This window comes from Falco naumanni, chromosome 1 (genome assembly GCF_017639655.2).
Source record: "Falco naumanni isolate bFalNau1 chromosome 1, bFalNau1.pat, whole genome shotgun sequence".
Taxonomy (NCBI): domain Eukaryota; kingdom Metazoa; phylum Chordata; class Aves; order Falconiformes; family Falconidae; genus Falco; species Falco naumanni.
In genome coordinates, this window is record NC_054054.1 from 114,674,206 (window position 1) to 114,687,810 (window position 13,605).

A 13,605-nucleotide genomic window follows, 5' to 3' on the forward strand; every position below is an offset into this window, starting at 1 on the left:
CTGCACAGGAGTGAAAGCAGTAGCTATTTAGGCTTCCTCTACTCTGTCCTTCCCCCCATTAACTCCTTCCACAGATCTGTGCCAAGTAGTCATTTATCCATTAATATTTTAATGAAAAACAATATAAAAGACAACAGTGACACAAAGCAAGTTATCAAAGTTCATTTTATCAATGGACGTTTGTAAAAAAAAAAAAAAGACAATAAACAAGGCCTTGCTGAAATTCTACTCACAGTTTTAAAGCAGAAAAGCAATTTCTAAACATTTTCCAGAAGTATTTTTGCCTATCTGCAATCTACTACAGTGTCAGAACTAGCACTCTATTTACTATGTAAGCCAGCTCAGTTTTTGGTATCCATGTAACTTCATAAATACAACACAAGAGTCAGATCTCACCTATATAGCATAAATACTCTGATTTTCTTTGACTCCTGCACAGTTGATCCTAGTTACTGAGTAACTCATTTTGTGAAATACCAGAATATTAGATTATAGCTTAGATAACGCAACTCTCTCCCTTGGTACAACATGCAGTCCAGCTTTTGTTCAGCATGGCAGGTACGGCCGCGATCCCACCCAACTGCACACATGCACGTAACTTCAAACGTGCTGCTGACACATCTGCCCCACAGCACTGAGCACACCTGTGTATTGAGGGACACCATAAGATGACGTTGGTTTTACAGGGCAGGGCGCTAGATCTAACCGAAGGTCTGTTATGCAGGTTTGCATATCAAAATTACCAAAAATCATTTTTGCAAGTCATACAAACTACAGCAGTCCAGGCTCAAGTTACTAGATGGCCTGAGATGCAAAAAGAACAAAGCCATCACCTGTAATACTCTTCCAGGTATCTGATTTCCTAACTAGAACTAGTCTTTCACATCATTCCTTTTAGTACCAGCCACTTCACATCAGGCACACGGAAGGCTGTGTTTGCTGGGCCTTTTCATTTCCTAGGCCCAAGTGAGGAAAACCATCCAAAAAAGCCTTCAGGAAAATGGTGGAAAGTGGCAAGAGAAGAGGCTCGGAGAGGACTAGCGGGAGGGGGGGGAACCAGAACCTGTCCCAGGGATGCCCCTGCTGTTCCGAGCAGTTCCTTCAAACTGCATCGCACCGCTGGGGAGCCTGGACACTGCCAGTGTCACGCACGTACATTTTCCATGCATACAGCTGTGAACATCTGGCTACGTCCTCCAACTACAAAAGGCAAAAAAGTTTTTAACATGGGAAACTCAGGACTTGGATCAAGAGAAACGCACACATCAGCCTGCCACACTCACTCGAGTACAGCACCCAGCTGCCAAGCGCAGGCGTCCCCACCCGCGCAGCGGGTACCGCAGTAAGGACCCAGCCACGCGTACCAGCCAGCAGTGCCCGGCACAGGGCTTCTGAAGGATTTACCCCATCCCCCTTCACGTTAGCTCAGCCTACAGAACTCGGGTTCCCATTTGAAACTGTGCTAATTCGTATGGCGACAGAGCTGCCAAATGCAATGGAAATGGCACAGGAGGGGATTACACCAGCTGTCCCAAGTGAGAGGCTGAGGAGGCAAAACCTTCCTCCCAGACACACAGTGCGTGCCAGCAGCCATCCCTCTCCTGCCGACCATCAGTAGGTCCTGAGGTGGGAGCGAACACTTAAGAACACCTTTAAGGAGATGATCATTGGACATCAACTCAAAACGCCACGTGTCATGAAGAATGTGTGTCAAGCTATGTTATATGGTCATTCCCCTTTCCAGGGATTCCGAGTTTTCCTTACACTGTTTTACTCTGTATAATGCCATTGCATAGTCCGTAAGTATATACATTCCTAACGTCAAGAATGCACAGCAAGCTAGATGCACAAGAGAGCTCAGCAGAAGCAGGGTACATGACGCTGTGTAGGGTTAGATCAATAGACACACCTGTCTAAAGTGGATTTTTAGCTGCAAAACCACAGTGTGGTTTGTATCTTCCATGGAACGTTAGTTCTCATGGAAATACAAAAGAAACCTAACACAGCTAAGGTTGAATGCAGGTAGTTTTCTCCATTTCATCCACAGTCAGATTCTGTGGGCTCGGAATGTAAGTGCAATGTATATCCATACGATGTACTCCCTCTGAATATCCTTGCTACAAAGCAGCAGTTATTCTGCAGGTTGCACCCTTTTGCTTATGTTATACCATTAAATACTCTAGTTTTTTCTGTATTTCTCAATGGAAGTCCTTAGAACACTCAACATCCTCATTTTACATTGAAAGGGGGGGAAGTTCTCCAAATTCCTAATATCATTCTCCTCTCTCTAAAGTAAGCGTCACCTGGGGATATGTTACAATCAATTTAAAGGAAGACCTCTCCCAAAGCTTTACACCCTGCAAGTTTTTTTTTTAACAGGTTTGATGATTATTCTTAGCTTACAGCTGTGCTTCAGAATAAAGGCAAATTTAGCTAATTGCCTGCAATCTCATTTTCCCACATTTGTGCCTAGCAGGATCCCAATTCCAGTGATGTGGGGTAGAGACTGGAAGCCACGTGATTAGCCCACCAAATCAGAGCACTCCACAAGCATGTCTCCTGGCAGAGGTCTGCTCTGATACCTGATGTGATTACAAGTTCCTTTTTTCTATTGAATAGAAACAGAGCCATTTCTGTGCTGCAGTCAAGCTGCAGCAACAGCTGTCTCCCTGTTGCAGTCTGATTGCCCTTTCAAACTGACAGTAAGAGTATCTTTGTCTCACAGCTCACATACTAGGTCTAAACGGCTGCAAGTAAAATTTTGGTACAACCTGTTCTTTGGTCAGAAATGCATGTGCTTAGTTTCAAATATAGCTGGAACACAGAACAGGACATAGCTTCTGCTGAAATCTTTTCATAGCTTTCTCTTCTGTAGAGGTAGAGAGCTTCAAAACAAGAACACAGGTTCGTTTAGGACCTGAAGAAACTGCTGCCAGAAGACATTTGCTGCTGGCCAAGTATGAAAGCAGACACAGTTACCTGGTACCCTGTTCAGATCTCCTAGAAAATATTTACACAATTACTTCTAATTCAGATCTTAAGACCATACAATACTAAATAAAACCTAGTGAACTTTAATACAAGCAGTTTTAGCATGCTGAAGGAATTTTCAGCTCTTTACAACCTTTTCCTCATACTGATCTGTTGATATAAGCAAAATTAAGTTTTAGTTCTAGACAGAACATGTTGCCTAACAGAGGTAGCTTTTACGTGAAAAAATACCTTGGAAAATTCATATTTTAACTATTTGTGAAACCACTGGTCAGAACAAAAGACATTACACCCCTGGCGTAAAACACGGGTACAAGTCAAACATTGGATCTATCCCAGCTATCTTATAAAAAAAAAGTTATTATTTAGCACTTCGGTATCATTTCAAGTGAGGAAATACCAAGCAAGTGTAGGCTACCACATTGTTTCACATCAGTCTTTTCCCTACCTAAAGTAACAGACGTGCTTTTCTTCCTTTCTAAATACACAGTTAAAATAGTAAATGATGAGGTCTAGAAAAAGGTTATTCTGTCTTAGGGTAGCCTGTGACCAGAAGTTAAGCAGGAAGGATTAAGGTAGAACATCCCAAAGATGCTGAATCAACATCATCATTTTTGTTTACTATTTATGGCTCTTGGCAAGTCCAAGAGAAGTAAGACACTGTAACAAGTTTATCAGCCTGATGTTTGCAATTCCAAGACAGTCACTCAAACTTTAGTTTCCACTGGTACCTAAAGGAAAGTCAGTAGTAGAGAATATAAAAGTGCTACTATTCTGCATTACCTAATTGTATATATTAAGCTGCTTAAAACCAATTCAGCGATATATTCAGTCACTTATAAGATTTCAAGACAAACCTCAAAGCATTGTGTTACGTGTTACAAATTCAGCTCTTCATTTCATATACTGTACCTGCAGCAGATGTTTGCAGTAAGTGAAAGTTTACATCTGTATCTCCATTAATGGGAAAGCACAAAATTATTTCAAACCAATTCATTAATAAATAACTGTTCCTAGACAAGTCTGATGAGCTGACAAAGTTCAAAAGCCAGCAGTGCCCACATGCAGGAACTAAGGCAAAGGAGCAAATACAACTCTACAAAGGCACTACTGGGGGCACGGGTCTTGAAGCAGTTTAGCACTATAAAGGTGCCTCAAGACAGATTCCTCCCATAGTAAATGCACATCGTAGAGAAATGCTCAGGCCACGATTGTGAGGGATTTCTTTTTCTGAAGAACAATCAGTGTATTTTCCAGATGTCTGAAAGCCTCTGCTTTCTTCAGCTCATGACGACTATTAGTATTTATCCTGTGGTTCATCTGTGTCACTAGCCTCTGTTTCACTGCTCTGAGAGAAATCTTGTTGGCTTTCTACTCTGTCCAGTTCCAGAAAATTAGTAATGAGTTTGGCAACTGCTTCCACATCGCTGTGGAAAAGAAGAAACAATATGAGAGTTAGTGAAACCATGGTGTTGACAAGAACAGGCACACTAACTCTTGACAAAAACTGCTTGAAAGGTCTGCTCCACATATGGCACAGAGCATGACTAACAGCACCCCACTTGTGAAGGAATATCAAGCCCTTACTTCCACATCAGAACAAATCAATCCTTTTCCCACAGTCCCTGCTGCAAGAGTCCTTATTATCAATGCTTAAAATAAATCCTCTGTTAACTGATAAATACACTGGATGGCTGCAAAACAGAATTAATTCCCTCTGCCACTGCACAGCTGAGCTGGTGAAGGCAACTACAGCAGACATGCAGCATTAAAGGGATCTTGGATATCTAAATATGATCAGTCTCCCGATGGAAGTTACTCAAGTGTCTGCAACTTGAAGCATCACAGGGTTTAAAAGAAGTTAAACTGGCTAACACAAGGTCATATCAGCAAGTATGAAAATGGAGCTAAGAGGAGCCTCAATAGTTGGCAATTACTGAGCCAAGTGATCGGTATTTCCCACCTTACACATTCTAATTGAAAAAAAGTCCACACTGCACCTTCTACAGCCCAGCACTGCGCTCTGAGTCAGTGGGTGTGAAAATCCAGTGACAAACCGTAGCACAACCAGGTAACCCTTCCCAAAATATCGAACAGTCTCCTCTTCCACATTCACATCTCGGATCTCATTCAGTAGAGCCACTACTGTAAACAGATGTGGAAAACAAAGTAGTCTATTAGCATTTCAGCAAACTCTGAGCACTGCCCCTAGCGACTAGCAGGACCGGGACTCTGCTCTGGAGCGCTATCACTCCGATCCGTACAACCCGAGCAGTGCTGCAGCAGCTAACAATTGCCGAGCTATTTGGGCAGAACAAATGAGGAGTGACTACAGCACATATTAGCTGGTATAACCCCTAATAAACAAGACATACTGCCTCCCAGGAACTGGGGACCATTAGTTTATTACTTATGTATCCCACTGACTTTAATGACAGCTCTAAAGATTCTTCTGTACAGAGTAGGCAAACGGGCGTTTGAATACTGAATGACTGAACTGTTCAGAGCATCTGCTGATCTCCACATCCCTACATTGATGCTACTTGAAACAGGTATCACCAAATAACCTCTCAGTTAACACTAAACATCCTTCTCTCCATATCTCTTATCTTCTATCTCTAAAATTATGTTTAAAAAACAATTCAGGTTAGGGGCATTCCAAATGTTGTCAGTTTCCTAAGCATACTGAGAGTCAGTTCCGATTTAGACTAGTAGTGGAATAAAAAAAAAAATCTGACACTAAAGAGGATCCTACTTTAGTTTGCAATGGAGCTCCTGTCTCAGTGACTTCAACTTCCATTACTGACAAGAAGCTTGAAAGAAACGAGATACTGCATTAAGCTGTGCCTACTGAATATGCTGTTTTAAATGCATATTATGTATTTGCAGGATACAACATGCCGGCTTGCACATGATATATCTAAAGATTTGCCTGCTACTGAAACCAGATTAGATTACAGAAATACCATCTGCCGAATCCAAAAAGTTTTTCTAACAATCCCACCTGCAAAGCAGGCTGGCCAAGGGAAATACAAACCCGCACATTAACATCCCAAAGGAAGGGCCAAGACTATTATGGAAATCAATGTTAGGCCTAGTTACTCTGGATTAAAGTAACTAGCAGGATGCATTCAGCACCCTGACCTGAAAAAGCATTTGGGTGCAGAGAGGCAGATTATTACATCTGCTGCTTGGGAACAAAGCAGACCTGGAAACAGACATGACTAATTTGAGCACAGAACTCTACAGAAGCTTATCAAGTGGGCATGTACGCATTCCTTCTGTTTGCTTACCACACTTGCTACCACAGATACTGCTTTCTCACCTTGTTCATTGCCTCCTTTTGAGAAGGTCAGTATTTTTTTGTAAAGATTGAATGTTTTTAGGCAGACTGTTCCCTTGTTCTTATCAAATACAGCTTCCTATAAAATTGAAAAATTAAAAAAAAAATCAAGATTTTATTAAGAACACCATCAGTAGCTATGTTTCAAAGTAAAATAAAAATAGTTATATAGGTAAATAATCTTGGTAACACAGAAAAATACATAGCTATTTTAGAGACATTCTTCTACTGTTAGACTGTGAAAATTGCAACCTTGTTGTTGGCTTTAACAGAGACTTTACCGTATCTCCTGTGTTACTTCTAGAAGGAAGTTAAAGCGGGTTTCATTGCCCCTCTTGCCACATTCCACATGTAATAAAAATTGGAATCAAATTTGGATGTTAACTTGGAGCCCCTGTAATTTTCCTTTTTTATGTATGCATTTGGCCTACGGTACACACATCCAGTGAGCGTAAGTTCTAGTTACAATTTTCACTAACACAGTCACTAACCACCAACACTCCAGTGTTGTGCTGGATGGGCCAGGCTTACACTAGATTTAAGATATTGCTGACAACTGATGAGAAGAGGATACCTCACATGTGTGGGTTGCTTATTCTAATAACAACTCAGGTCAGTAAGGTGAAAAGCCTATATAATGGGTTACTGCTCTCAGTCCAACTCTGAACAAATCAACATCCACACGATTAACAACCAGCCTCACAAACACCACTGCTTTTCCCACTGGAGCTTGGCTGAGTAGCCTGGAAGGTTACAGCTACCCTGTTTAATGGTTGTTCTGCCACTAGCTAGAACAGTTAAGTACAAAATCATGTTGTAGCAGATGAAAGTGCTATTCTTTATCCCTCTTTTATTTAAGAGGAAGAAAAGGCCACAAAACAGTTTGGGGCAGGTCTCCTTAAAAAAAAAACAACAACAAAAACACTTAAAAAACCAAAACAAACAACACTATGTTTAGCTTCATGTTCTCATGCTTGCGTAGTGAAAGAATTATTGCCCTAATTCCAGTCCTTGTACAGCAACCTGAGTGAGTTTCCTCAAAATCAAAAGCATAACTTGTCTGTTTGGACTGAGCAAGTGCACAGGGCTGCTGGAATCAGCACCTGCCAACTCTTTCTAAACTCGCACGACCTCATTTCCTGAGTTCAGCATCTTACCTCCCACTGCTCCAGATTTTGCGCTGCCACAAAGAAACACCCGGCCATATAGAAGAGCTTCCATGCCAAGCTGTCTGAACAATGCAAAAAATGCACAAATTCAGGGGGGTTTATTCCTTCTTTGGTATTCGAACAGTTAATTTTAAAAGCAACATGCTCCCTTTAAAGGCAACAAAAGGAAAAAAGGTTTCTCTGATGCGACATTTTTGCCTTTAGTTGTAATGCAAGCTATTTTACAGCTCTCTCCCAGGGTAAAAATACAAAAACTCTTCACATATTCTTCTAAGACTCCATCTACACTGGGCTCCAAACCATGCAGAATAAGCATATATATCATTGGGAAGGTTGTAACATCACTACACATCCTTCTCTAAAAGCAAAGGCATCTTAAAAGGCATCCACAGAACTCTCAGCCTGCTGTCAGCCACCAAATATTTGTGCTGCAGAGGACAAGGGTAAGGGACAATGGAAATTCACTGAAGCAAACATGTTTCTTCATAAAAGGAAGCAGTCGGCCCTCTTGACAAACAAACATTTGCATTTTATGTCCTGGAAATGTTTACATAGAGCAGCCTAAGCAATTTGCTTACTCAGGCTTTTACTGAAGGCAGAGTAGAACTGTGCTCAGTATTGTTTCAGAAAACTTTGTTGCGGTGTCTTAAGAAAAACAGGCTGATTTAGCTGGTTTCTCAAGCAGCTTTCACTGGACTTTGCTCTTTAAATAAAAAGATATTGATTATATGGGTAGCATATTCCTCCACACTATTAAGTTTTAACATTTGATGTTAACAAGATACAGCAAGAGAATGACAGGACAGCCTGCAGGATAAATTCCACAGATGGAAGGATACCTGGCATTTGGTGCCATCTGCTCTATTGCACGGGGGGGCAGGAAGCAGCAGGAGCTGTCTGTTCTCTAGAGGTGTTTTTATGAGTAATCTCTGCTAGTGATGATTTAACAGTTTCCAGAGAAACAGAGCACTTCCATCAAAGGCAAGGCAATCATTTCATTATGGTGGCAAACAATCATTATATGTCTTCCCATGAGAGCTGTGAGGACCAGCTAATCACATTTATAATACACACTAAAAGTACAAAGTGCCACAGAGTACTAAATATCACTATTAAAAATGCACTTGCAAATGGAAAGGGAGGCTGAGTAAGAAATAGAGCAATAAAGCACAATAAGTCACACACAGGCAATTATTGCATTTTAATATTCACACCATATACTACCTTTTTAAGGCCAGACAGGAGCTGCAGAGAGAAGTCATCAGCATGAAACACAGATCAACAGGAAATAAAAAATTCTACACTAAAAAAAAAAAAAAAAATAGGAAAGATAGGCCATTACCTGCACTATAATAAGCAGCAGCCAAACCTATGGAGGATATTCCTAGGATGAGAAGGGAGAGAATTAAGACAAACAAGCAGCTCAAACCATCTAAAATTCCCTGATTAAAAACATACGAGTATTCATAAGTTCATCACTTTTCAAAGAAGGGACAAATGTGATTGTGACATTGATCATTATATGAATAAAGAGTCAGTTATTTTTTTCTCTGGACTAAGTTTTAAAAACCTCCCATTCTGCAAAGACACTAAAAGCACTGGGGCTGAGGTCAGAAATAAAAAAGGTTGTGACAGAATCGGGAACAGAACTTCTGGGGGACTCTCAGTCTAACCATTACACTATACTTCCTCTTGAGCACAGCACGATTTTGAGCATGCTGCCACAAGCACAACAATGGCTATTTTCCCCTCTAAGCGCTCGGTGGAAAGAAAACTTCTGCAATAAAGTTGTGTCAATGGGAGAAAGGAGCTGGCAACTCCTGACAAGGAAGCGGCAGCAGAGCCCCTATTGCCCCAGAGGGCTGCTGCAACTGCAAAGATCTTGCCTCAATGACAGTTTGACAAGACAACACCACTGAAAGCAATGACAACGCTGTAGCATTACTGCAATGGGATCTACTCAGCTGGAAAGCCGGGGTATGCCACGTCTTCCCTGCCAGCTCTCTCAGTGTAATCCTAAGAAGTGCCACTGCATTTTTTTTTCTGTATATTCAGTACTGTTTAAAAACGGATGCCTTTCAGAACATCCTATATGACTTCCTATTTCATACACACAGGGCCATTAACAGTTCACTGTCAACCACACGCAAGACCTAACCCCAGCATCGCAGATTTTTCCATTTCTGAAAACGCAGATGTTTTTCAACATTAAGTATGCATCCCCTTTAGAAGCTTCACATTTATATTGCTACATGGCATATAATAAAACTTTATTTTCCTGATGTTTCAGGACTCTCTTAAAATTCTGCCTGTGAGCCTCTGACGTTCTGCAGATGACAGACTAAAATACTATGTCTGACAGTGGAACTACCATGCTGAAGAGTAGATTTCAGACTCATTCAGTCACTACTGTATAGCAGAAGGTCAAAGCACAATGATTCCTCCTCTCAAAAGAAAAATGCATGAAAGCCAGGCATCTCTTGTTAGATGCTCTTTTAGGAATTTATTCTGTGACCCCTTTCCCTTAAAGCAAGTTCTGAAACTGACATATATTATGATCTTACCAACAAAGAGAGACCAGGATCGGATGCCAGGTGACCTCTTCAGATGAAGATGGGAACTCGTGCGGTTTTCAACTAACATGTACATCTTCAGAAGAAACTCCCAACAGCCCAGTCTGACTCATGAAACCTCACTGGACAAAAAAAATAAAAAAATAATTTAAAAAGTAAGAAACTAAAATCATTGTCAATTCCAACACTCTACCTTCCCAGCATTTTTCAGGGCTTATCAAGTCTTAATCCAGACTATAAAAAACATCCAGGGTAAGAACCTAGTCTTTTTTCTCACAACAGCAGCAACGTGCACACCTAAAAACAACTGCAAAGAAAAACTGTCATGTGGAGACTTGCACAACAACAGGAACCTGAACTCTTCAAGAAACTTCTCACTTTGGGGGTAAAAGTCTCCTCCTTTCTATCACAACCAGATTCCAGAAGAAAATGTGAAGAACAAGAACCTGGAACAGTGGTTTTGCCAATTCATGCAGCGCTTCAAAGAAATAAAACAGCAAGAACAATGGGAAGTTCTTTGACAACCTTTTTTCTGCCAATTGCAAAGGCTGCCACGATGGGCAGGACAACGCAGCCTTCCACAACAGACACTGGGTCTCTCATCCCTCATGACAGACCAGCAAGGGTTACAGCCTCAGCCTAGCCGTGCCGGTGTCACATCATGCCATATACAGCATTCCCCATATTTCAAGCCAAAAGCAGGAATAAACCCAGGAGTTTCCAACAAGAAGTATATTTGTTTCTCCTCAACAAGACCATGCCTTCAGCCTAGACAGAAAGTAACAGTACATATTAAAATTACAGGGATTAATTAAAACCAGTAAGAACGGGGCAATCCCATGCAGCATTTGCTGAAAGTTTATACTTATTTGCAGCATAAAATTGTTTGAATTCTGGCATAACTGCGACCTCCAGCGCAAAACCCAATCTTATCCCAATACTGTCATGGCAAGCATAAAGACTAATTTGCATGAGATGCAAGAGGCATATGAGGACCCAGCTGATCTGTTCAGGATTGTCGCTAGAGAAAGGACAGGCTGCTTACTGCTTCCCTTAAGCAAATCAGTAGAGATGCTTGTTATTATGATGAAGATCATAATCCAGTAAAAGTAAATAGGAAATTAAAGCACATGCTAGGCTTTGTGTCATAAAGTTAGCAGGTTATATATTGGCCTTAACCACAAACTTTTATTTTGCCCGTTTTTTTGTTACAACCTTCATACTACTTAAGATAGTGGGTTTTAAGCAGACTTCCTCAAAAGGGATTTCTAAAAAGGCTGTCTACTTTTCTTGGTGTGATGCAGCTCAATCTCTGTGAAGCATTCTGAGGACTGCGGGAGCACTAAACCAGCTTGTTTACTGCCAAAGACAATGAATGCCACCTGCTTCTGTTGACTTGGTCCTTTAATCATTAAATAGCTGACTCTTCTGCCTACAGAACTGGTTGGCAGGAGACTGGCACTGAGCTGTTGTTAGCTGCCCATGATAACAGGTTTCCAGAAGAATGCCAACATTCAACAGATTTCTGAATAACCATGAAAAGCACTTTAGAGAGCAGGCCCAAGCACATCCAGGTTCTTACGGAAGAAAAGCAAGCGAGTTTTAGTGCTTTATTCATCTTTCTGGTTTTAGACACTCCATGACACTCCTGCAATTCTGCACCAACTGGCTAGTTTAGATACAAAGCTCCAGGGGATTTTTTTCCCCATTTAATAAAGAAGATTTAGCCAAGTTTTTTTCAGTTAAACAAAGAGCACATATGACTTCGACTTTAATCTCTTAGCAACACATTTGAGAGAATCTGAAAACGAAAGAGACAAAACCACTTACGCATAAGACACAGCCCATTTCCTCCGGATGTCACGCATCAAATTTTAATTTTCAACTGGCTCCTGCGAGTCGCTCTCAATAGATCGGAAAATATCTCTGCACCTACAAAGCCATCTTCTGTCTGCAACCTGAAAAAAAAAAAGTTATCAAATACATAAAGATCACTGCAGAAATCTGGCCATACTTCACAACCACCACACCCTGCTTAAAAGGTTGCTGACAGGCGAACCAGCTACACCCGTTAACGCAAACCTCAGCACCCCACGCGTGTGTGGTGGCACGCAGCAAGGGCCCATCCTGCAAACGCAGCGCTGGATGCTCAAAGTCAACAGCATCACCTCCCACAGGGGCGGCTGCTTGTAGGACTGGTGCCTCAGGGATCAGAAAGCATCAAAGCAGCTTCTTAAAGTTACACTTTGTAAGCCATAAGCATGCCTTTACCTGAACACAGAACTTTTACTACAGCAACAACTTCACGGTAAGTGAGAAAGAGGTACTTGGGGGGGGCTAGTTTTGCTTGCATTCACCAGGTTCGACATCAAACTGATCTTCAGCACCAAAAGTAAACACCGATGTACGTCCCCGCGGCTCCTGAGGGAGGCCGGGCAGCACACGAGCGAACAAGCAACCCGAAGCCTTCGCTACAAAGAGGGGCCGCGCCAGCCCCGCACCCCCGGCCGCCCCCCGGCTCCCGGCCCCGCACCTGCCGCCCCCCGCGGCCGCCCCCCCCCCCCGAGGGCCCAGCCCCGGGCAGGGCCCGCAGCGCGCTGCCGAGGCCGCACCAGACCCCGGCCTTCCTTCCCCCACGCGTGGGCAGCACCAGAGACCCTCAGCTGGGGCGGCCCGGGGGGCAGCAGCTCCGGGCCCGGCCCCACCCGCGGGGCTGAGAAGCGGCAGCCGGCGGCTCCCCGAGGGATGGTGCGCCGCGGCCCCCGCCGCATCTGCCCGCTGGCTGAGCGCCCCCACCGCCCCCTCAACGCCCCCGCCAGTACCTGCGGGGCGCGGCAGCACACCCGACGGCCGCGCTCTGAAAAGGGTGGCCCGGCAGAGCCCGGGCAGAGCGGCCGCTGGGGCGTGCCGGCGCGCCGCCCGCCTCAGGGAGGATGGGCTGCGCCAGCGGCCATTTTGGATGAGGGCAGAGCAGCCTTCCCGCCCCGCGGTTCCCGCCGCTTTGTGCGGGGGCGGGCGAGGAAGAGCCTCACCCAAGATGGCGGCTCAGTGCCCGCATTCAAGATGGCGGCTGGGCCGGTGGATGCTGCCTAAGTAAGAGGGTTGACGTTTCTTTAGGTTGTAAGGCTTTAACTGCTTTTAAAAAGAAGAGACAATCGTGCTTGTTGGTAGACAAGAGGGGTGAAATGCCATAGGGTGAGGCTGGGTGTGTGGAAGAGCTTTACGGGGTGCAGCTGGTGGCAGTTGGGTAGGCCTGACGGGTGAGGGGGCACGATGCCTGGCTGTACAGGGCCTGGTGGGGTACAGGGGGCCTGGGGACCCCCCTCTGTAACGGGGGGGCTCTCCATGCTGCCTCCCTGCCTGGCCACCCTTGGTGCCTGTGCCTGCCACGGAGGCAGCCGGTGTGTACCTGGGGTGCCCGTGCTGTGCGGTAGCCATTATTGGCTCGTACTGCGGGTGTGGGTGGCAGGCTGCGGTAAGGTGAGCTTTGTAAGTGATTTCTCAGCGGCACAAAGTTGTCCCAAGATGG

The 13,605-nt window shown here is 43.7% G+C and overlaps 1 protein-coding gene across 2 annotated transcripts; it reads right to left on the reverse strand.

Annotated features, from left to right (window-relative positions):
• Window positions 1-147: 147 nt before the first annotated feature.
• Window positions 148-13,034, reverse strand: LOC121081144 (cytochrome b-245 chaperone 1). Of its 2 annotated transcripts, none has more exons than XM_040579930.1 (8): window positions 12,899-13,034; window positions 11,907-12,034; window positions 10,068-10,198; window positions 8,846-8,887; window positions 7,492-7,565; window positions 6,317-6,413; window positions 4,992-5,133; window positions 148-4,418 (listed from the first exon to the last, which is right to left on the reverse strand). In XM_040579930.1, exons 3-8 carry the CDS (start codon window positions 10,150-10,152, stop codon window positions 4,289-4,291), a joined length of 570 nt encoding a protein of 189 aa, XP_040435864.1. In that variant the 5' UTR covers window positions 10,153-10,198; window positions 11,907-12,034; window positions 12,899-13,034; the 3' UTR covers window positions 148-4,288. The 2 variants fall into 2 exon arrangements, with proteins under 2 accessions (XP_040435864.1, XP_040435855.1); XM_040579921.1 differs by having other exon boundaries at window positions 4,992-5,136; window positions 12,899-13,031.
• Between the last annotated feature and the right edge of the window lie 571 nt (window positions 13,035-13,605).